The sequence below is a fragment of the Myotis myotis genome, unplaced genomic scaffold (genome assembly GCF_014108235.1).
Source record: "Myotis myotis isolate mMyoMyo1 unplaced genomic scaffold, mMyoMyo1.p scaffold_m19_p_11, whole genome shotgun sequence".
Classification (NCBI taxonomy): domain Eukaryota; kingdom Metazoa; phylum Chordata; class Mammalia; order Chiroptera; family Vespertilionidae; genus Myotis; species Myotis myotis.
This window is the reverse complement of record NW_023416315.1, coordinates 34,706,495-34,730,254: the sequence shown is the minus strand read 5'-3', so window position 1 is coordinate 34,730,254 and position 23,760 is coordinate 34,706,495. Positions and strand designations below refer to the sequence as shown.

The window sequence follows — 23,760 nt, the reverse complement described above, 5'->3', positions numbered from 1 at the left end:
CTTCTTGGCACTATGTGTTTTAACCAAGGTCTCTGAGAAAGGTTGTTTCCCCAGGTAGGGATTTTCCCCTGAAGTTAGGGAGGGAATAAAACCTCTTAACTAGTGCCAGGTGGGTAATTAATCACTTTAACTACGAACAATCATGCTTAAGCTACATAATCTTTACTCCCTGGAATGGAGATAAGAAATGCCTTAACCTTTGTAATAGAGATTGATAGGATTGAATCAACTGGTATAAATACAGATGTAACAAGACAGCAAGACACAGAACTTAGAATACGGAACCTAGGCACAGAACCTACACAGAACGTTCTCTAGAGACAGAAGAACTTCGCTGGAGAGAACATGGCAAAAGTTCCTGGACAGAAACTGGCCTCAGACCTAGAGACAGAACCTAGCAAGAGAACATGGCAAAAGATCCTGGACTGAACCTGACTACAGAAATTGGCAAGAGAACCTGACTAGAACCTGGTAACTGAACCTGGCTGGAGAACCTGGACAGAACCTGGCTGGAGAACCTAGCGAGGGAACATGGCTACAGAACCTGGCTGGAGAACCTGGACTGAACCTGGCTGGAGAACTTGGACAGAACCTGGCAGGAGATCCTAAGCAGAACCTCTCTGGAGATCCAGACCAGAACTTGGCTGGAGATCCTGGCTGGAGATCCTGGCTAGGCTGCTGATCAACTGAACGCTGTCTCCGTGTCATTCCTTCCTCGCCAACTCCGTCCACACCTTTGGGGACCCCTGGACCTGCTGGGGTTCGACCCCAGCAGGTGCACAAAATTTGTGCACTGGAAGGGGGGTCCTTCAGCCCAGCCTGCACCCTCTCGCAATCCAGGAGCCCTTGTGGGATGTCCGACTGATGGCTTAGGGGAACAGGCCTAAGCTGTCAGTTGGACATCCTTAGCGCTGCCGTGGAGGCAGGAGAGGCTCCTGCCACTGCCACTGCCACTGAGCTTGCCAGCCGTGAGCCCGGCTTCTGGCTAAGCGGCACTCACCCTGTGGGAGAGCACTGACCACCAGGGAGCAGCTCCTGCATTGAGCATCTGCTCCCTGGTGGTCAGTGCGTATCATAGCGACCGGTCGTTCTGCTGTTAGTTAATTTGCATATTAGCCTTTTATTATATAGGATAGAGATATTTAGAAATCTCATATTCATGCTCACAAGCCCCAGAGCTATTTCAGAATTAGAAATCTGGAGACAAAGAGCTAATATTTAGGGCCAAGAACTGGAAAATACACACCCCTCAGCTGATTCACGGCAGTGAAAAGCAAGATGTTCTTTGATGTCAAACAGGCAGAAAACACAATGTTAAGCTCGCAAATTAATCAGGACAGTTACTTACTGATTCAGACATTTCTTTCTGGGGCTCTGGAGTGGAAACACTGAGTTCTTGAAGTGGCGATGAACCCAAAACTTTAATGAGGTAGGAGTCAAAATCCAAACAATTTTTTTTGAACAGTCTTTGCTTCAGGGTGTCTTTTAAAAGAGAAGTAGAAAAGAGACATCTTAGGAGCAATGGAACATTACTCAAACCCTGTTTAAAGAGATCTACATTCTCCTTAAAATAAACAGACTTTCCCATCACATGAAGTCAGCTGCTAGGTGAACTAAGTTTTAAAACATTTTTACATCATCTATGAGAGGCCATCTAAAATAATTTAATTAAATGTAATAAAATATGAAGGAGGGCCAAATAAGCAAAAGGATGACTTAAATGCTTGCTTATCAAAAGCATCAATTAACTATGAACTACTCCATGGAAGGGGCAAGTCTCACCCTTCCTAAGTTTAATGGGTGGTTAAGAGTAGCATAAGGCAAGCCAGCCCTCAAATATATCCCTCTCTGGCTGGAACACATTAATAACCCTTGGGTTTAGATGATAAAGCTCCTCAATTATTAAAATAGAACTTGTCTCTGAAATGTGTAATACTGCTGGTCATTCTAAGATATGAACAGCCCAGTGAGATTGAATATATCAGACAAACCCATTAGTCATCCAACTGGGTGTCAAGGAATTGGGACCCCAGGTTAGAAAGGTCTGAAGAAAAGGGAAACTAGACTATGGGGAGGTGTAAGTAGGGCCAGCCGTGCTGGTCCCCAGAGTGGGTTGAGAGCAGGGTTTATGCTAGACAAGAAGGGTCTGTGCTAGCCCATGTCAGGCCCCACTTCCAGGGTGTGGAGAAGGAAGGATGGTGCCAAACTGAAGCCTGCAAACACATTAAGCATAAAATTTCCTTCCTTCACAATCTTGCCAGGAAGGGGTTCTGCCGGAATGAATGATCAGTTTCCAAAGAGTTGGAACATGTTTCATTGTAAAGCAATACTGATCATCCTTCAACCATAGGTGAGGCGGGGTCTTAAATTGCCTCATTCAGAGACCTCAGTTCATGTGAAAGGGTAAAGGAGCATAGGGAAACCTAGCTCATTAGCACTGATTGAATATTCAAAATGGTGCTCTGTAAGATAGTCCTGACATCAACTTGTTTACTTATTATCCATTTTCGTAAGAGCAGAGATTAAACTAGAATAACCCCTTGTGTCTCTCTTCTCTTTAGATTACCATAATTTTTTTTTTCATTCATCATGCACTTCTTAATTAATTTTGATTCTAAGGATATTGTCTGCCTTGCTGCTGGCTTGCTCCATCTCTTATTCAGGTTGGGTAACTTTTTGAACATTAATCTTAGCAATACCCCCAAGTTCTGTTCTTTCTTTTCATCCATGTCCTTCAACCATAGACACCCAAGTTAATTCCAAGACCAACTAACTCAGCACTTGTCACTAATGAATAAAGACAAGGGATTATACTCTCAAAATGGGATGGTACTAAGTGTTTTAACCTTCTGGAGTGTGTGTGTTACAACTTAACGTTTGCACGAGTCTCATTAGCCTCCCAATTTCCATGTTTGCTCAGGATAATCCAGTGACATGGTACTTGGAAGAACAGCATAAGTGCCTTTCCCCTGGAGCTGAGTCTTACCTTGTAGGGTAATGAAATCATCAAACTGATAAACATGATTACTATCATTAGCAATTAGAATCATTTCTTTGTAGAACATTTTGAAGTTGGGGTCATTTTTCTTCACCACCCCTATCACAAATATTTCCACATCGTTGTCCCTGGCATTCTTCACCACCTCTGTCAGATTCTTTTTATCTCGGGTATCTGTCTGCCCATCAGTGATGACCAAGGCCACTTTCTTTACACCTGGCCTTGCAGCTTCAAACATTTGGTTGGCTTCATCGAGAGCTGTGGCCGTATAGGTGCCTTCCCCAAGGTACTGCATGTTGTCCACAGCCAGCTTGAAGTCATTCTTGCTGGAGAACTCCATCAAAGGAGCCACCTTCTCCACCTTATGGCTGTAGTTGATGATGCCTATGTGGACTGTGGCAAGGTCCAGAGCCACCTGGTCAGTCAGAGTCTTCACAAAATTTTTGATGATCTGGAAGTTGTTGGGCCCCACACTTTCTGAGCTGTCAATCACAAACAACAGCTCTAGCGGAGTCTCTTTACATTTGGGCCCACAACCTAAAAGATGAATGTCGAGACAGACATTGTAGGAATGAAACATCACTGATTCATAGCAGGTTGGTGGGGGTGGGGAGAAATGGGCACAGGTGAGCCTGAGACCTGGATTATTACTTTCCTTTCCTGTGACTGTGGACACAGCTGACAACTGGTTTCCCATCTTGTTTCTATACCTGACTCTTTTAAAAGAATAATTCATTAAAAAAACACACACACACACACATAAAACAGTGTAGATGATAAAAAAAAAATAAGTACTATGTTCCAGTTTCTCAGATTAAAAACTAAAATGTTTTTAAGAGTCAGCATCCTCTATGTCTGCCTTCCTGATTACATCCCCCCTCCTTAAGAGATTACACTCTCCTAAATTTGTCATTCCACCATTTGTATTTAATCTGAATCTGAAAGCTAATATTTCAGTCTTCAACCTCATCCTTACATGAAAACAGAGATTAGCTCATTGGCATAGCCAATGGGTAAAGTAATGTGATGAAAAATTTTAATCATGGGGGAAGGATTAGGGCTTTTAATTGTACACAAGAATTGTCCACTTTGGGTGGAGGACACACAGTGCAATATACAGCTCTTATAACATAGAAACCTACATGTTAAACCTATATGTTTATGTTGACCAGTGTCACCCCAATCAATTTAATAAATATCCTATATAATAAAAGGCTAATATGCAAACTGACCAATGGGCAGAATGACCAGTCGCTATGATGTGCACTGACCACCAGGGGGCAGATGCTCAATGCAGGAGCTACCCACTGGTGGTCAGTGCACTCCCTCAGGGGGAGTGCCGCTCAGCCAGAAGCTGGGCTCATGGCTGGCAAGCGCAGCAGCGGTGGCAGGAGGAGGGGGCCTAAGCCATGAGTCGGACATCCCCTGCGGGCTCCCGGACTGCGAGAGAGTGCAGACAGGGCTGAGGGACCCTCCCTCCCTCCAGTGCACGAATCTCATGCACCGGGCCTCTAGTTAAAAAAATAAACACATTGATGTGGTTAATAAAAAAAAGAAAAGCTACTCTAGTTTATGTTCCTAGTTGCCCACCATGTCCACTAAAGTGGCTCCCATCTTATCGATGAGGCCAGCCAGCCATTCATACCATACTATGAAACCTTTTGAGGGTAATGAGAATGCTAGTCAATAAACAACTTCTATTTAGGGTTTATCATTCAAGGCAGTTGCCAGAGTCCCCAGGCATTAAAAATTATCAGGGATCCATTGGTTTATTCATCCTCCTATTGCCCAACAATCTACCACAAAAAATCATGAGAAAAGTTGCTATTTTTACAGAGCGTCTAGAACTCAGAAATCATGTCTAAAATTTGGCCTGTCCCCACAACATGTAGAGTCCCAGGTTGGTTCTAAAGTCCAGAAGATTTGGGGGTGACAAGCCAGTTCTGGGGATCTCTGTATGGAAGAACAGTGATATTCCTGCACCTGTCCTGTTTAAACACAGAAGGTTCGCTTATCTCTATTATTCCATTAATCTATTGCCTTTGGGCTAACCGCTTTACTTACTCTCTCTGGTAACTCTATTTTAAGTCTAATGTATTTGACCAAACATGTAGAGGTATTTAAAAATAGTTGTGAAGCAAGAGGACCTCCTGGCTGTCTTCCTGCCTTTTGGGTGGAATGCACTCTAGAAATAGTGCTCAAATCTCAATTCAGAAAGACTTGCTTCAGGAAAAACACAGACATGATCATCACCACCCAGGCTGGACTCAGATACCAGTTAGGCCCCTGTGGTCATATTTCCTTTGTTACTTTCTTCTTCCCAAGCTCAGATAAATGTCTCTGAAGATAAATGACACTGGGCTTACAGAATGCCTGGCTGCCCACTGACTCCAGGCAGGTCTCACGCTTCTTAATCACCAGGAAGATTACTTTCATTTCTTAAATTAGGATTCCCACTGCCCCTCTCAATGCTTCCTTTCAGTTTCCTACTGACTTTTCAAATGAGCTTCAAACATTCTCATGAGCTACACAATATACATCTTCTGGTGAACACATTATCTCTAGACCAACACAGAACACAGCGGGATTGGTACTTTAAAGGTTTGTGTGTGTTTTTTTTATAGTCAAATCTTACCACATATTTCAACAATAAGTTTGATAACTTCTTCTCTCTGGAGGAAAAAAAAGAATATGTATTAATAGTATGACCATAATATTTTTCCTATAGTCATAAAAGATAAGTCTTATTACAATCAGCATTGGGTCATTTGATTTAATGCTTCCACTCCAGAAAATAAGTAGCACAGAGGTTAAAAGTTGGTTGTAATGTATCATAACTAAGTGTGTTTGAGTTGTGTAATGTAATACCTCAGACTTTCGGAATTCAAAGTGTGGCTCCAGCATTTATTAGCTGTATGACCTTGGGCATTAGGTAATTTAACAGTGTCTTTGTCTTAGGGCTGTGGATGATTTAACAGGATCACACACAGAGAGCTCTTCCCACAGCGTCTGGTCCCAAAAAGGACTCCCCACCCCCACCCATGGTTTTACCTTCCATGGTTTCAGTTACCTGCAGTCAACTGCAGTTTGAAAATATTAAATAGAAAATTCCAGAAATAAACAAGTCATAAGTTTTAAATTTTGTGCTGTTCTGAGTAGCAAGATGAAATCTTGTGCTGTCCCACTCCATCCCGCCCGAGGTGTGATTCATCCCTGTTCCCTGAGTATCCGCTTTGTATATGGTTCCCCCACATCCTTGTAGTTTCAGGCATCCACTGGGGTCGGGGGAAGGGGGGCGGGTTGGAGCATATTCCCTGTGGATATGTTCTACCTACAGTGGTGTGAGCCATGCATGCAAACAGTTACATGATTTAACCCACAAGTACTGAGCAACCAAGACAAACATCAGGGCCAAAAAACAGTATATTCTATGCTGTATCCCCTCCTCTTTTTCTGTACCACTCCCCAATTGTGCAAGTCCCCTCTCCTGTTTCCTAATACTCTCTTTGACGCTTTCACGAAATGTCCCAGTGTTCTGAATGCTGCTTCCTGGTCCTGCTGCCCATCAGCTCCCTCAGAAGGGCCCAGCGGGAGCTGGGTACCAGAAGTAAATCTGCTGAGGCCCCACCCTGAGTAGCATGCTTTCAGATAACTGGGATGAGACTAAAGAAGGCAGGATTGTACATTTGCCAAAGACAGGAGCTGACTGTGATGATTAACTCATAGATGAAAGAAACAGGAGCCCAGAAAATCTCAGCTGTCTTGCTTTTTTACATTTACTGAGGCATTTAAGAAATCTGAAATTAGGATGGGTCTAGAAAAGGGAAATGTATATATTTATGTTTAATTTTTTATAAATGAATACTATATACCAAGTTTTAGAATTATAGTTTTTCATTTAATGTGATGTCATAGTTAATTTCCATATTACTTGATTATTGACATAAAATGCATGGCCATTTTAAGGCTCTTGATGCATTCTGCCAAATTGCCCTGCAGAAAAGTTGTAGTGATGACAACTCTAACAGAGTATAGAAGAAAACCTGTTTATTTTAGACACACAATACTGGTTATTATTATTATTGCATAATCTTTGGCATTTAATAGAGCAAACTATCTCATTGTTTTATTTAGTTTTTAATATATTTTTTATTGTTAGTATTACAGATATCTCCCATTTTCCCCCTTTTATCCACCTCCTATCCCCCTCCTCCCAGCCCCTTCATACCCCCTGCCCCGTAGGTCTTCACTACCCTATTGCACTTGTCTATGGGCTATGTATATAAGTATATATGTCCTTTGGTTTATCTCTTCTTCATTGTTTTAAATTATACTTATTCAATTATTAGTGAGGCTAAATTTTATTTATACAAATGGTTCCAAGTTGTGATCTCTGTGCACAGTCTTTATATATTCTTTGTCCATTTTTTTGTTAGAATATTTTTCTTTTATTTACTTGTAAGAATAATTTTTATATCAAAATTTCATTTTAATTATTTTCAGTGGGCTTTTATTGGATAACCAGATCTGAAATGCTTTAAGTAATCATATGTGTATATCCATTTTTTTCTCATTTCTTTGCTTTTATGTGACTGGAATAGTTTCATCCCTTCCACTAAAATTGCTAATAACTACTTTGATTATTTGTTGCCAATGATGAAGGCATCAAATTTATACCCCTCAAAAGATTCACAGTCAAGTAAGAAGCAGACAAACAAATACTTTTGTAAGTACTATGCTGTTAGATTGACTAAGGAACCATGTTGGTCTGCAGGGAATTCCAGGGTGGGAGAGTGGGGGTGAAACTGTGGTCCAGGGAGGAAGTCTCTGACCAGATTAGGATGGGATGTGAGATTGGGGGAAGAGGAGTGTTCCAGGCAGGGGACAAAGCACACAAAGCACAGTGCATTACAGTCCTTGAGTAAACTTATGACCCAGGGTATGTGGCAGAAAGAATAATAGAAGATATGGAAGACAGATGAACTCTAAAAGATCTTTGTGTCGTGTTGCAGAGTGGACTATATCCTGGCCAATGAGAAGATATATGGCCTTAAGCAGAGAAGTGATCTGATCACACTTTTATTTTAAAAGGAGATCATTTTTTAAATATATATATTTTTATTGATTTCAGAGAAGAAGGGAGAGGGAGAGATAGAAACATCAGTGATGAGAGAGAATCACTGATTGTCTGTCTCCTGCACACCCCCACTGGGGATGGAGCCCACAACCTGGGCATGTGCCCTTGACTGGAATCAAACCCAGGCCCTTCAGTCTGCAAGCCAACGCTCTCCACTGAGCCAAACCAGCTCGGGCAAGGAACAAGCAGTGAAACAGTCTTATTGAAGCAATTTGGCATAAAGATGAAAACATTGAACTCCATCAATGGTATCAGCCCCTTAAAAGAGGAGTTTGTTAGTCTCTAATGACTAGGCAACTGATAACTGTTTGGGAATATATTTGATCAGGAGAGAATAGGGGCGGGGAGAGGAAAGGGCCTGCCAAGAACAGCTATCATGGGGGAGCAGCCTGCATTTGGCATCAGACAAGCCTATCTGCCTATAAGGGCTCTGCTGCTTGCTAGCAAGATGACTTCGGACATACTGCTCAAGCTTTCTGTCTGACTTAGCATGTCTTCATGTAAAGGGAGATAATACTACTACCTTCCTCATGGAGCTGACATGTGGAAATGTGAAGTCTTGGGCAAGAGAGGGTTGTGGCCCATAGTATGACCCCTTCTTATTGCACCCCATCTTCACTAATCCTATGCTGCAAGAGGCATGGCTAGCATTCATGGGGTGAACACAGTCCTCACTTCCAAGCTCTGTTCAGATCCTCTCTTGGGTGGGCCCATGCATACAAGCCAGTGCCGTCAGCTCTCCAACGGGGCCATTTGGGCAAGCAATTCTGGGGTCCTGTGTATCCAGAGTGTAGTACAGAGGAGGCAGGTGCTCAGGGTGGTTGTGCCCATTGGCCATGAGGTCTCCTCCCCTGGGGGAAAGATTGTAGCGAGAGAAGGGCTAGAGGTCCAGAGGTGGGCCTCTAAAGCATGGGCCCCAGGCACCCTACAGTCCTGGGTAAGGGTACTACTGATATGAAGGAGCCTAACATGGTCCAGGTCACCTTCCAGATTTTTATTGAATACAAATCCTCTCTTTTTTCACTCATCCCTTCCTGCTAGTCCCTTTTTCTAGAATCCAGAAAGTCAAAGTCAGAAGAATTATATCTCCATTTCTAAGATCTCTGCCTCTTATTTAAAAACCTGTTTAAGAGATAAAAACCCATCTTGCATGCAAACATCATCAGAGATCATTTTGTCTGCTCCAAACCCACATACCTACTTCTGTCACAGCATTTACCAAACTTTAGGTGAACATTCTTTGTCTGTCTTTCTCTCTACCGGGCTGTGAGCTCCTTGAGTCCAGAGATATAGTCTCTTATTCTCTGCTTTTCTCCCTGTGTCTCTCTCAGAGCCTGACCTGGAGTACACACCCAAGACATGTTGGTGAAGTGAATGAACAAATGAATGGATGAAGGAAACCAGTTCCCCTCCCCATGTTGGAACAGGAGGGAGGTATAAACCTATGGGGACCATTCCTCTGGGCATTTTCCATACACTCTCCCCTGCTACTTTTGGGGAGGAATTGCTGCATATGCAGCTGTTTCACCCACCATAGACATCTTGGGCACGAGACGGGGCTGACTTGTGGTGGGGAAGAACGGCAAGATAAAGGCAGATGGGCCATAAAAAGAAACAAGTGCAGTTCTGTTTGTCACATAACCAGCTCTCATCTCTCACCTTTACTACCAGAGCTCTCACCCCCATCACACCTGGTTTTTCCCAGCACAGTACCTAGGATCAGCATCCCCAGACCATGATCCACCAAAAAAAAAAGGGAAAAAAGAGAAAGTCCTTATTTCTTCTCTACTCCAGAAGATATGGGGCTTTCAATTCAGAAAGGAAGAATTAGACTTTGCTGTAAAAAATTCTGGTATGTTTCCACGCTGTGGGACTTTAAAGAGTTGCTTTTTTGTTTCAGTGGTGTAGGGAGACGAGTAGGAAACAGTTTGTAGATACTTCACAAATATTTGAATTCGTGAATCAGTACATAAAAATACTGTGATTGCCCTTCTTCTCAGAGCACTTCCTAAAGAAATTGGCGGAGGAAAAAAGAGCCCCCGTTCTGAAATGTGAAGGATCGTGTATAATGAAAAGTCATTTGGTTATTTGGCTTCTTGTAAACAGTTATCTTCCTTGTTAACATTCATCTACCAGGGGTCAGGGGGGAGCAGTCACAGGTCTCCATCACGAGGCCAGGTGAAGGTTGCTGGGTGATATTTCTCCTTCACATTCAGATTCAGTTACCTCGTGCGTCTATGTCAACACTGGAATTGTTAGCAGTGCTGTCATTTAAACAGCAATGGGAACTCTGCATCAAAAGAACTCAGAGTTCTAAAGCTAAAACCTGAATGTAATAATTTTGCAAGTACAAACCCTCAATTAGCCTCTAGGATTGGTACTCACTGTAAGGCCTTGCTCTCCTTTTGGTCCTTGTAACCCCTGCTTAGTAGAAAAAGAATAAGAGTCAACATAGGAACTACGTAGTTAACCTATATAATTACAGTAAGACTTTAAAAATCACTTCTTGCCTGTGCTCCTGGTGATCCAGGCTCTCCAATTTCCCCTTTATTGCCTTTTTTTCCCACATCGCCCCGTTCTCCGTGCTCTCCCTTTAAAATATAGTGAAAAGAGAAGTTTAAAATGTGAATATTAATAAAAACTCCGAAATTCTGTTTATTTATAACTACAGATGCCTGATAGGAGAAAAATGGGGGCATTTTATTTACACCCACCCACCCCTGCCCCCCAGGGACCATAATCTAATTCATCATGAACCAGAGCTCTCAAAGTGAGGAGACCTTGAGATACCATTGGCTCAGCTCACTGGCCTCTGGAGACCAGCTATTATATAATTTTATACCTGAGTTATCTAGTATCTTCTACATGCTATGCTGTAAGGGTTTATTCTTTTATCAGCTGGCTTTGAAGAATGAAGGAAATGAGATTTTATAAAGTAAACATGTTTGTAAGTTAGGAAAGGAAATACATAAGGATTTACTTTCAAATGGATTTTTCCCTCTGAGAATTTGTTAGGAGAAGAATAACAAATATATGAGAGCTCTTCAAGTTCAAGTTAAGCAGTTGAGATTTTTTAAGGTCTGAAATGCTTACCTTCTGGCCAGGGAAGCCACGACCTGCCATGCCCTTTGGTCCTGGAAAGCCTTGAGGTCCTTGCTCCCCCTACACACAATATGAGAAAAGGATGTTCCTGTTCATTTTCCCTGATAATTTGTAACAACATGAATCTATTTATCTAAATTTAGTGCCCCTTAATTTGAAAAATTATAATGTCTTCATTTCAGGAGTTGTTTTTAAATTTCCCCAGCATATCTTAACATTTTCTCCTGCTCCCCTACCTGCCCCTCCACTTAAGTCACTCAGGTTTAAAGCATTTTCATGATGTTGATCGTGACACAGTAATAATCACTAATGAGAAGAGTCGTCATACTGTTGCTGCTTGGATCCTATATGCAACCTGTACTTCTCTCTAGACCAGCAGTTCTCAACCTGTGGATCGCGACCCCTTTGGCGGTCGAACGACCCTTTCACAGGGGTCACCTAAGATCATCCTGCATATCAGATATTTACATTATGATTCATAACAGTAGCAACATTACAGTTATGAAGTAGCAACGAAAATAATTGTATGGTTGTGTCACAACATGAGGAGCTGAATTTAAAGGGCCAGAAGGTTGAGAACCACTGCTCTAGACCATTATTAGCCATGAGTCTGTGGCAAAGATCTGAAGGACCATGGGCTCCTGGGATCTGATTTGCTTGCTTACCTTCAGCATCTTTCTCAAAGGTATTACACTAGGATCACTGGCATGCTTAATAAAAAGATCAACTAAATGAGAATCAAGGGGGGGGGGTAGGGGTCAAATATGCATTTTGTTATAGGCTTGCAGAGGCTTGAGAGCCACTACTCCAGGAGGCAGGATGGGCTCTAGAAGCCACTCCTGAAAAGGGCCACAGAGGCTTGCTTAGAGACTGCTGTAACTCTTTTTAAATTGAATTTATTGGGGTGACATTGGTTAATAAAATTATATAGGTTTCAGGGGCACAATTCTATAATACATCATCTGCATATTGTATTGTGTGTTCACCATCCTAAGTCAAGTCTCCTTCCATCACCATTTATTCCTGCTTTACTCTATTTTACCTCCCCCAACCCCCTTTCACTCTGTTGGAGACCAGTGTGACTTTAAGTATCAGTATTTCTGAGCCTCCTTTTCTAGTTCATGCAGGAGCTTTCAAGCTTTTAAAGTCAATAAAATCCTTTTTTAAAAAATGTTATAATGAAATATTGTACACACACACAATTCACAGGGAAAAAGATAAACATTCATCTACACACCATTATATTAAAAAATGAAATAGTGCAGATACTCTTGAAACCCCCATGAATCCAGTACCATTTCCCAAAGGAGAGAGGAAACCTGTCTGTGAAATTGATATGCATCATTCTACATACAGACAAGTTGGCCAGTCCACAGAGTGGTATGAAGACAGTGGAAGGATACCCTCCCGAGTCTCCCATTCTCTCTTCTAATGAAAGAAAAAAATATTTTAGTATAAGAAACCTATCCCCTTAACAAAGATGTATCAGGAAATGATACTTTGGCATAAATTAGTTTTCTCAGGTTTGTTTTGTGTGTGTAGGTGACTGAGGACTTCTTCATTTAACCATGTACCTGGTTACAAGGTAGTTTGGGGTTGTCAAGTAGATGCATGAGGCCACTGGTCGAGGGGTCAGGAGAGTTCCTAGCCAAGTGTAGGGGAGACTAGAGGTTCATGGGAGAACACTAAAAGGACACCTATGCTTGGTGTCCCCAAGGCCAGAATAGTGTGACAGTCACAGGAGCTGGGATTGTTGTGTGACGGTGAATTTTCACTGGGAATTATATATTTAGCCAAAGTAGGTCCAGAAAGGAATCAATACTCTCTGGCAATTATTCAGCATAATTATTTCTTTTATAATCTTTCAGATTCCTACAGTAGCTGATATGGAAAATGTTCAATAAATGTTTATGACTGACTAGCTGCTTTTAAGAAATGACACAACTTCCTAACAAAGTTAAAAGTTGCTGTGGCTTCATTGAGGTGTCTCGAGGGGAAAACCTCCCAGTAGCCAATTATCATGTTAGGATCAGCATCATGTTCAGGAATTTATTTTGCATTACTTCATAGTATAGATATTTTATATATAACTAGAGGCCCGGTGCATGAAAATCCATGCACTCGGAGGGTGTCCCTCAGGCCAGCCTGTGCCCTCTCGCAGTCTAGGACCCCTCAGGGAATGTCCACCTGCCAGCTTAGGCCCGTTCCCCAGGGCATCAGGCCTAAGCTGGCAGTCAGACATCCCTCTGGCAGCCCAGGAACCCTTAGGGGATATCCAACAAGCTGCAGTAGGACAGACGTTAGCCAGGCTCTGGCTGAGCGGAGCTCCCCCTGTGGGAGCACCAGGGGGCAGCTCCTGCATTGAGCCTCTGCCCCCTGGTGGTCAGTGCACATCATAGCGACCAGTCATTCCTGGTCATTCCACAGTTAGGGTCAATTTGCATATTACCCTTTTATTATATAGGATTGTGAACACTGCAACTATTCCAGGCAGCTGGGTTTCCCTATAATAGAGGCTTTTTCTCTGTTGTTTAATCACCAGTTCACCTTCAAAATACTTTCAGGCTTTATATAATTTTCAGAGCAGACTCTCTAGCTAAAAGCCTTTAGCAAGTAAGTCCATGCCTCAGCTCTGCAGAGGTGAATGCTATCCAATCAGATTTTTTTTCCTTACAAGGGTCAGGAAAATGACATACAATGATTTCTGCATGAGTCAGAAGCAACTGCAGGAAAGAACCTGTCTATCTGAAGATATAATTACTTCTAAATGTCAGCCAGCTTCTTACTCTTGGATCTTTCCTGTTTAAAGACACGATCTTTTTAATTTTTCATATGATTGCCTGTTCTCTGGGAGAGAACTTTCCAAGGAGAATGCCCAACTACCTGACTATTTTAATAGATTTTTTTTCATTACTGATATGTCAGGAAATAATAGTTTTTCTTTCCAAATGTTTTCTCAGTAAGGTAAAATTCACAGATGATCAAAAAATATAAAATAGATGTAGGTCTTCTAGTTAGGAGGTATAAAACCAGAAATAGGCCACTTTCATTCTTAAAATAACAGAAAATGCTAACGAATCTATGAAATCACAACTTTCCATGAATCTGTCATAGAGCTGTGTTTGCAAGGCAACCAACTAACTCTAAGACTAAGGACACAGGCTCCTCCAGGGAGAGGTAGGACACTGCCACTCATTTCCTGCCAGAAACACCAGCTGTCACACACCCTGCTAAGACGAATACAACTAACATTTTTAACAAATCGCTAAAGGCTGAATGTAGCTAGTATAAGAGGGGAGAACCCCTACGAGGTTCAGGCACAAGGGAAATTCATATCCCCTCGCAGGCTTTTCTCTGGGGACCTCGCCAATGCTCAAGAGAAGACTGAGGCAGGGCAGGTCCTGAAGCTCCCAGTGGTGCGGACGGAGCAGAGAGCAGCAGCTGTCCTCCAGGGAAAAGCACAAAGCTCTCTATGGGACAAAAATCTTAAGCTGCTGGGGTAAGCACAGCAAACACTGTCATTTTCAGGGCACAGATGACAACCTGTGGCAGCTGGAAGAAGGAAATAGAATAAAACCTGCAGATATGCATCCTGGGCCCAGTCCTTTAGAGATGCCTTATTCCTTGCGGAGGGTTGGGAAACCATCCTCAGCCCAGACCATTAGAGGTCCCCTAAGCATTTGCTGAAACTCATGGAACTGTATGTACTTAAAAGGGCACATTTTCTGTATTTAATCCTTTGCTAAAAAATGGAATTTTTTTTTCAATTAAAAAGAATTAACAGAACACTTGGCAAACTGAATAAGGTCTATAGATTAACTAGCAATAGATCAACACAGTCCATGCACCACTAAGCAATGTTTCAGTCAACGACAGACTGCACATTCGGTGGTGGTCCCATAAGATTCTAATGGAGCTGAATTTCCTATAAGAAACAGAAGGATGTGTTGTGCAGGAGGACTTTTTTCTCTCTTGGGAGCAATATCTGTGGGGTTTGGAAATAGATTCCCTCTCACTCACTGCACCTTAGTTTTGATTAAGATTATTACTGCTTAGATTACATCCCAAGCAGTCAGCTACTGACCCATTTCAGTGTGAGAAGCCCGTCCTCCCAGCGCCATATATTCAGAGGGTGCTACAGCCCTCCAGGTCTAGTGTGATGAGACCATGTAAAATCTTGTTGATCCTGTACAAGAACACAGATCCACAAGAGCTACCTTAACGAGAATTAAGTGCCACTGACACTGTGGTAAAAGCTTTCTGTGGTCATGTAGAGCCCATCCCTGTATTTTGGAAATAGTTTTGGGTTGTAAGGTTGTAAAGCATTCATAAGTGTTATTTCTTCCATCTATTCCATGCCAGAGAGAGCTCTTTGTCCCAGAGGGGGTCAATGGAACCAAAAACAAATTTCCTATCTCAAATATTGAGTCCTCAGTTCTACCTCCTCTCCATGTTAAGTACCCTCTTTATTATGATTACCACAAAGTTCCTTAATCTGACCACTGCTCCAACATCAATAACCAAACCACATGGCCATGACAAACCCCTATGATCCTTCATGTCTCCATCTTGATTTCTTATTCCTACTGATCCTCAGGCCACTTTTCACTCCCCGCTGACAGTAACTGTTAGGGTTATCTACACATAATACACCCAGTTTCTCCTCACTATTTCCAATCATCCCAGCCCATACCCCTGTTCATGGAGTAGCACTGACAGCTTTGCTGTTTTATTTCTGACTCTCTTGGAAGGAAGCAGGAAAAGGGCTTGTGGGGCAGAGCTTATAAAGTCTACAGTTGTGGACAGTAATGTCCCTTCGCATTCACTTACCACTCACTCACTGACTCACCCAGAGCAGCTTCCAGTCCAGCAAGCTACTCTCATGTTAAGTACCCTATACAGGTGCCTTTATACCATATTTAAATGGGACTTTTTTATATGTAGATGTTTTGATACATAAATACTTACCATTGTGTGATAATTACCCACAGTATACAGTAGAGTAATGTGCTGTACAGGTTTTTAGCCTAGGAGCAATAGGCTATGCCCTGTAGCCTAGGTGTACAGCAGGCTATACCATCTAGGTTTCTGTAAGTGCACTCTGTGGTTCTCCCACAATGATATAATCACCCAATGATATATTTCTTAGAACACATAGCCATCATTAAGCAACACATGACTGTAAAAATTTTCTGATGGTTTTAATTTTACTGTGTTACATAAGAGAACATGCTTATTGCATGAAAAGTATAAAGTATTTAGGGTTAAAGGGATATCATATCTGCAACTTACTCTCAGATGTTTCAGAAAAATAATAATTGTGTGTTTACATTTGCATACACAGAGTTTGATAAAACAAATGTGGTATGTTAACATTTAGGAAATCTGGATAAAGGGCGTATGGGAATTAATTTTTTGTACTATCTGTGCAACTTTTTGTAAGTCTGAAATTATCCTATATAATAAAAGGCTAACATGTAAATTGACCGAACGGCAGAATAACCTGTTGCTATGATGCACACTGACCACCAGGAGGCAGATGCTCAACGCAGGAGCTGTCCCCTGATGGTCATTGTGCTCCCACAGGGGGAGCGCCCCTCATCCAGAAGCCGGGTTCATGGCTGGTGAGTGCAGCAGGACCAGGCCTAAGCTTTCAGTCAGACATCCCCCAAAGGCTCCCTGACTGCGAGAGGGCGCAGGCCAGGCTGAAGGACCCCCCTCCCCCAGTGCACGATTTTCATGCACTGGGCCTCTAGTTTTAAAATAAAAGTTAAAAATTAAAATAGCCCTGACTGAGTGGGTTAAGCTGGTTGGAGTTGTCCCATAAACCAAAAAAATAAAATAAAATAAAGATTAAGGGTTCAATTACTAGTCAAGGCATTTATCTAGACCAGGGGTGGGCAAACTTTTTGACTCGAGGGCCACAATGGGTTCTTAAACTGGACCAGAGGGCCGGAACAAAAGCATGGATGGAGTGTTTGTGTGAACTAATATAAATTCAAAGTAAACATCATTACATAAAAGGGTACGGTCTTTTTTTTTTTAGTTTTATTCATTTCAAATGGGCCGGATCCGGCCCGCGGGCCGTAGTTTGCCCACGGCTGATCTAGACTGTGGGTTTGATCCCTGGTCAGGGTATGTGTAAGAAGCAACTGATTAATGTTTCTCTCTCTTTCCCTTCCTTTCTCTCTGAAATCAATATCCTCAGGTGAGGATTAAAATGATATATAAAATGAATGAATGAATGAATGAATGAATGAATGCACTGAATGATTGCAAAAATATATCATCTATCAGTGCTAGAGGAGCTGAAGCATATGAGTATGCGGGTATTTTACCAACCCAAAGTTTGGGAACCCATAGGCTGAAAGAATTCCAAGAGACCTAAAGCAAAGACACAGTTGTGGGGTTCTCCCTACCCGGAGACAACTTCTGCTCTTTAAATTCAAGAGACCCACAAGGTTGCCAGAAACCTGTTGCTCCAGGACTTATACTCATACCAAGATCAGTTCAACCTTTTAAACCATCAGTAGCATTGCCTCACTTGGACACAGGCAGTTTATAAGCTTGATATTGGTTAACTTCCAACATCCTGTGACTTTATCTGTGGGGATGATATAAAAGCTAATCAAGAGAGTGGGACACCTGGACTGCACAGCCCAAAAGGGAGCCCTCAGCTACCACTTTCCCTTCCTGTTCAAGTTAATGCCTCTGAAGTCCCCTCTGTCATCTCATAGGTAATAATAGAGAGAATTATTTAGGACATAGAGACAACTCATTGCACATTTACAGGAAAGTTCTAGGAATCTACTATTGGGGAAAAATTTTATGATGTCTTCTAGGATTTCAGCACTTGCTTATTGGCTCAGCCTGAAATGTGGATGGTAAGAAATAAAACCCAATTATGATACCTAAATGAGATTTTGGCCCAAACTCGGGCTCACTTCAGTAAAAATACGTTACTATTCTATTTTTTAATATATCTTTACACCCTTTTCCTTTTACTGTTGATCTGCTTTCTACCTTATCACTTTTCTTGCTAAAAGAAAAAGGGCTAAAGTCAAAGTTAGAAAAGGTATCTCCAGTATTTCAGCTCAGCCAGAAGCCTGGCTTTCTTCTCTATCAAGATTTATGGTCTTGTCTGAGAAAATGCAGAGGCCTGGTTACTTACTGAAAACAAAGGAAACTTCTGGCTAACCTTCAGTCAAAGGTCAGCTGGAACATTCTAGGTGGTGAGCTCTTGCAGTAGAAGCTATGAGACGAGGAAGCATTTTACTTTTTCACTGAATTTTCTTTGCAGGATGCAATTGTGCAAACGTATTAAACGTCTAAACCCATCCTATCATTTAGTAATGTCTCCCAAGACATCCTAGAATAAATCAATTTACAATTCTTTCTTCAGCTTCTCCTCTTGTTTGCCTTTCTTTTTTTCTGATGGTGATTAGTGTATTGCTAATTAGAAGCCAGGGGAATTACAAAGCTTGAAAGTAGGAAGTCAACGGTTATCCAGTCAGCCTGCTGCCAGCTTGAAGAAAGAAGCCAGTGTTGTACTAAGATGTTGATTCAGTGGGTAAATGGTAGTCAGCAAATCTCAGTGACCTGCCTTGAACAGTCACGGTATTTGGCCTGGAATCCAGGAACCATTCTGTATTGAAAGGGATTATTTTCTTATGCTTCGTGGGCACAGCTTATTCACTTTAAAAGGAAAATGGTATTTTCCAAGTGGCCTATGGAGTACACATCATTGTACACATAGATGACGGTGACCCAGAGACCCTTAGAACAACTGGATGGTCTGGCATTTTGGACTTTATCTCCTCCCTGAAGTTAGGATCATAATAATCTCCTCTTGTAACTAGCAACTGCCACGTATTGTGTGCCGACGTGTGAAGGGCTGAGCCAGGTAATAACAGAGCTAGACATATCCTTATTCAATTTCTACAAGACCCTGGAAAAGAGTATATAAATGATAAAGCTGAGGCTTTAGCAATTCTTTCCAGTCACCTTGAATTGTAGCTGATTTCACAGCCATGCTTTGAACAGTAATTCTCTCTTCCAATGTGAAGTTGACAGTTCCCCCAAAGGCTCTGCTGATTTTATTTCTCACTTCTACCTTGCCCTAGAGTGGAAGCCACGCAGTTTCCTCATCTCTGACCTGAAAATCAATCAAGAGCTTCCAGTTTCCTAAAATCCTTTCCTTTGTGGAATTGAATTCTTCTAACCTAATATCTCATTTTGATAGGTTAACATTCCGCTAATGGGGACTAGGACAGTCTAATGCTTGTCCAGTCAATCAGCCTAATCGAGTGATTTGGACATGGCCATCTCCGGGGACATTATCTAGCCCAGTGGTTCTCAACCTTCTGGCCCTTTAAATACAGTTCCTCATGTTGTAACCCAACAATAAAATTATTTTCGTTGCTACTTCATAACTGTAATGTTGCTACTGTTATGAATCATAATGTAAATATCTGATATGCAGGATGATCTTAGGCAACCCCTGTGAAAGGGTCGTTCGACCGCCAAAGGGGTCGCAACCCACAGGTTGAGAACTGCTGATCTAGCCCCTGATGGTGTTTTCTTTTTAATCTATTCATGAAAAGAGTAAGAAAATTGTTATATTTTCTGTAATTTACCTTAATATGTTTCAGTTTAGACAGTATCATTAATATGTATGTGTGTGTGCAAGTTAATTTAATTTACACTCTAAGAGTGCTGACCTAACATTTGAAGTACCATAATCAATGGTCCACACTTCAAAGACATGTGCTTCAACTATTATTATCTCAATTTGCTCCAGAGGGACGATAAAAACAGCTTATCCTTGGGGAAATATGAGGGATTCAAGACACGTGGTGGCTAGAAATGTACAGAACCTCACCTCTTGTGTTAATGGAGTGGGCCCACCTGACAGACAGTTTTGGTAGAGCAGCCTAATTTGACAACTCATTCAGAACAGGTGTCTCATGTTCTCACCCCATTGTGAAGAATCCCTTCGCCTGACCTGACAGGTTAACTGGTCGCAGTATGAGAATATTGTTATATTTGCCTCAGAGTGATCATTTTATGCAAAGTACTTGTCAGAGTGCTTAAAAAGATGAAGATTTGGAACTTGGACCAAACTTTCACTACATGTTTTTTGGTATGCATGTTAATAAGTAGCTGAATATAGGGTAGAATTCTGCCTGACACTTGCTTTAAATAAAACATGCCACCTAATAGCCAGGTTTTCTAAGAGGTAACTCCTACTGACTTTTAATCTTCAGAGGCTACTGATGGCATGAAAAAAGAATCTGGAAAATTGTAAATGTCCAAATTGACCAAGCTTAGCTCACAACAGTCATAGCCAAAAGTGCTCGATTTGGGCACATTTTCCCCTATCATTTTTCTTAAACGTTTAGTCCCTGCTTTCATTTTTCTGTTTATATCTACTTCACATAATAAACCAATTGAGCAAGCAGCACACAAATATTTGCAAATAATCTTAGCAGCAGAGCCACCTCGTGGACTATTTGATTGCTTTGTGGACACATGCTCACTGTTATGATTTGCTGTCCAACTCACAGAATTTAGTCCTGTTGTCTGATAATAAAATGATCCTTAGTAGTATACATGTTAGAATTAGATTCATTTATAGATCACAGTGCAAAGACTAGCATGGCTTCTAGGGACTTTACCAGTTGGATTTAGTTGTATAAATCTTGTCCTTCCCTTCGGCCTAAATAGCCTTCTGTAAAACCCGCCAAATTTCATGAATATCTTGCATGACATTTGAATATGCTTGCATAACAAATGATAAATAGAAAGTGACAAGGTTGGCTTTATGGCAGCTGCCTCTGCTAGAGACAGGAGAATGTTCCCTTTGCTGGCTATCTGTACATCACAGTCTTATCCCAGTCCCTAAGCTCCAGGCGTAACTTATGCCTGCTTTCTAGACCTTTCCACTTGTTAGCCATTTCAGAACCAAATCTATCAGATACAGAAATTCTATGCAGCCACATCTACTTCTCTTCCTGGCTTTCCCTCTTTCACTCATATCTCAGTCTTCCAGGCTTGTAATTTTGCCAAGTCCCAGCCACCAAATCCATCCAAGGGGCCTTCCCTGAATTGCTTTGCCCCACCAAGAGTAATGCCCCTGTATTAACCCCACCTCTCCTGTAGGTGTGGATGCTCATGTTCTTCCTGTCCTATTTATTCTTAAACTCCCCAAGTAGAGGCACTTTGTCTTATTTCTCTTTCTACCTCCTGAGGTTCCTGTTTCAGGGCCCTGTATATCATACGGAGCTAGAGGGAGTAGATGTGGAGGCTGGCTATTATTTTAGTAGAAGTTCACTAGAGACAATGTACCCTAAACACTGTCTTATTTAGCCTCACAAACCTCCACAGGTACAGAGGTGTTTCTCTGGTTCACACAAGACAAATTTCATGATAAGCTTTTGGGAATCGATGTTGAAAAGAGGTAACAGTATAGAGACACATGGGAATTTGCCAGCCGAGATTTCATGATGTGGGTCTACTGAAAGAGGCATTTATAATCAGGTCCTCTGTCCTAGAGTCTGGAGCTGAACCCAGGTCCACTTTATTAACAGCTCCCATGGCACTGGCCTCAGAGACCGCTGCACAAAGCAGGTAGAGGCTTTACCACCAGTTAGGAAACGGCTGTGACTCATTTAAGAAGTGTTCTGCTGGCTGCATTGCCACAAGGGTGCGAGGACAGTGGGAGGTGCCGACCTGCCTGGCCAAAGCTGCTACCACAGTGTCAGGAGAAGGGCCTCCTGCTTCAGGGACTCCTAGAGCAATATTCAATCCCTGTGTACAAATTCAACGAATGAAAGGATTCCATGAAATGTTGTATGCTTTTCAATTACTCTTTCCCTTCCCATACATCAGTTCATCAACACACAAGAATGGGCTCCAAAGGCAGTGAAAGGCAAAGCCTCCTCTGTCTGACTTAATTGACTGAATAATGGCTCTCAACGATACACAGGCCTCCATATCTGGAATCTGTAAATGTTATTTTATATGGAAAAAAACACCCTATAAATTCTAAATATGCCAAAATATATGTCATGTATCCTTGGACTTGTAGCCAAATGGAAGATTCCAATTAGAATTACCCAGGCATGGGTGTTCACAGACTTGAGAAACACCTTGAAGGAATGTATGGTGGGAGTCTTTTCTGTTACGATGGATAGGAGAGTACAACAGACAGCCAAATCCACAAGCAGAAGGCAGCAGCTCCTGCTGTCACAATGCGTGTGTCTCAACTGTCACACATTGAGGTATGAAGGCTGGGAAAAGGCAAACTGGGTTAGGCTACATGCTACATGTTCAATTATATCAAAAAGAATATTCCATTGTGACATTCAGCCAGGTCTTCCCTTAGGCCTAAGTTACTTCCTGTTAGTAGATTTGGTGAGGCCTGTTAACTTGTGAAGTGCACCCAAAGACCAGACCACGGGGTGGATTGCCCTCACCTTTCATCCTAGGATCTCCTTCAACCATTCTGGTGACCTCCCACCCACTGGAAGCAGAGAGCCTGTTGTGCCCACACTCTCCCAGATCAGGCCCCCAGCCATCTGGATACTTCAACTGCTGCCCCTCCCATGTAGAAATTCAGGGGACATGGTTGACACATCTAAAAGCCATAATGAAAATATATTGCTTTTTCAATTCTTATATTTGAGATGTGAATTACAAAATATATACCTCTGTGTTCTTGTAAGTTTTATCACCTGTCAAAAAGGATTATCGCTACAAAGGGACTGTAGCATTCTATAAACTGATTATACTCTATCAGGAATTAAAAGCACAAAAGGACTCACAAGTAATTGCCCTCTCAGAGAATGCCTTTCTCCAGAATTCACAGCATTAGCTCTTCTCTGGGTCTCTTTCTGGATATGCTATGAGTATTAAAGAAGTAATATTTATAAAGTTCTAGGACTCCTTAAATACAAGTATGACAGGCTTATTTCCCTTAGCACAATGTCTTCTAGGTTGATCCATATATTCTCCCATATAGCAGAATATCCTTCTTTTGGGGAGCTGGATAATATTCTATTGTGTGTGTTTACTACATTTTCTTAATCCACTCATCCCTCGATGGGCAACTAGGTTGTTTCCACATCTTGGCTGTTGTGAATAGTGCTGAGTGAACATAGTAGTGCCAAATGAGATCAGCCAGTCACAGGACAACAAATACTACATGACTGCAATCAGGTGAGATAACTAAAGTAGTCAAACTCATAGAAGCAGAGTAGAATGAGGTTGGAGGGGGAAATGAGAAGTTGTTCAGCGGGTATAATGTATTAGTTATGCAAGACGTGTAAGTTCTAGAGATCTTCTGAACAACCTAATGCCTCCAGTGGACAATACTGTGCTGTACACTTAAAAGTTTAAGTGGGTAGATCTCATGTTAAGTGTTTTTACCACAATAAAAAATAAAAACAATAGTTGAAAATAATACATTTGTTTAAAAAAGGAAATGATACATATATTCAATATATTTTTAATAAAATAAAGA

The 23,760-nt window shown here is 41.7% G+C and overlaps 1 protein-coding gene across 2 annotated transcripts in view; it reads right to left on the bottom strand.

The window, feature by feature from the left end:
* COL28A1 (collagen type XXVIII alpha 1 chain) overlaps nucleotides 1-23,760 on the bottom strand; it is a 145,704-nt gene that overhangs the window by 12,430 nt on the left and 109,514 nt on the right. For both annotated transcript variants that reach the window (XM_036328086.1, XM_036328085.1), the window contains exons 28-33: nucleotides 11,229-11,297; nucleotides 10,646-10,726; nucleotides 10,521-10,556; nucleotides 5,634-5,670; nucleotides 2,987-3,535; nucleotides 1,349-1,482 (exon numbers count right to left, since the gene is read on the bottom strand). In XM_036328086.1, coding sequence (XP_036183979.1) covers nucleotides 1,349-1,482; nucleotides 2,987-3,535; nucleotides 5,634-5,670; nucleotides 10,521-10,556; nucleotides 10,646-10,726; nucleotides 11,229-11,297 — 906 coding nt within the window. The remainder of the gene's footprint in view (nucleotides 1-1,348; nucleotides 1,483-2,986; nucleotides 3,536-5,633; nucleotides 5,671-10,520; nucleotides 10,557-10,645; nucleotides 10,727-11,228; nucleotides 11,298-23,760) is intronic.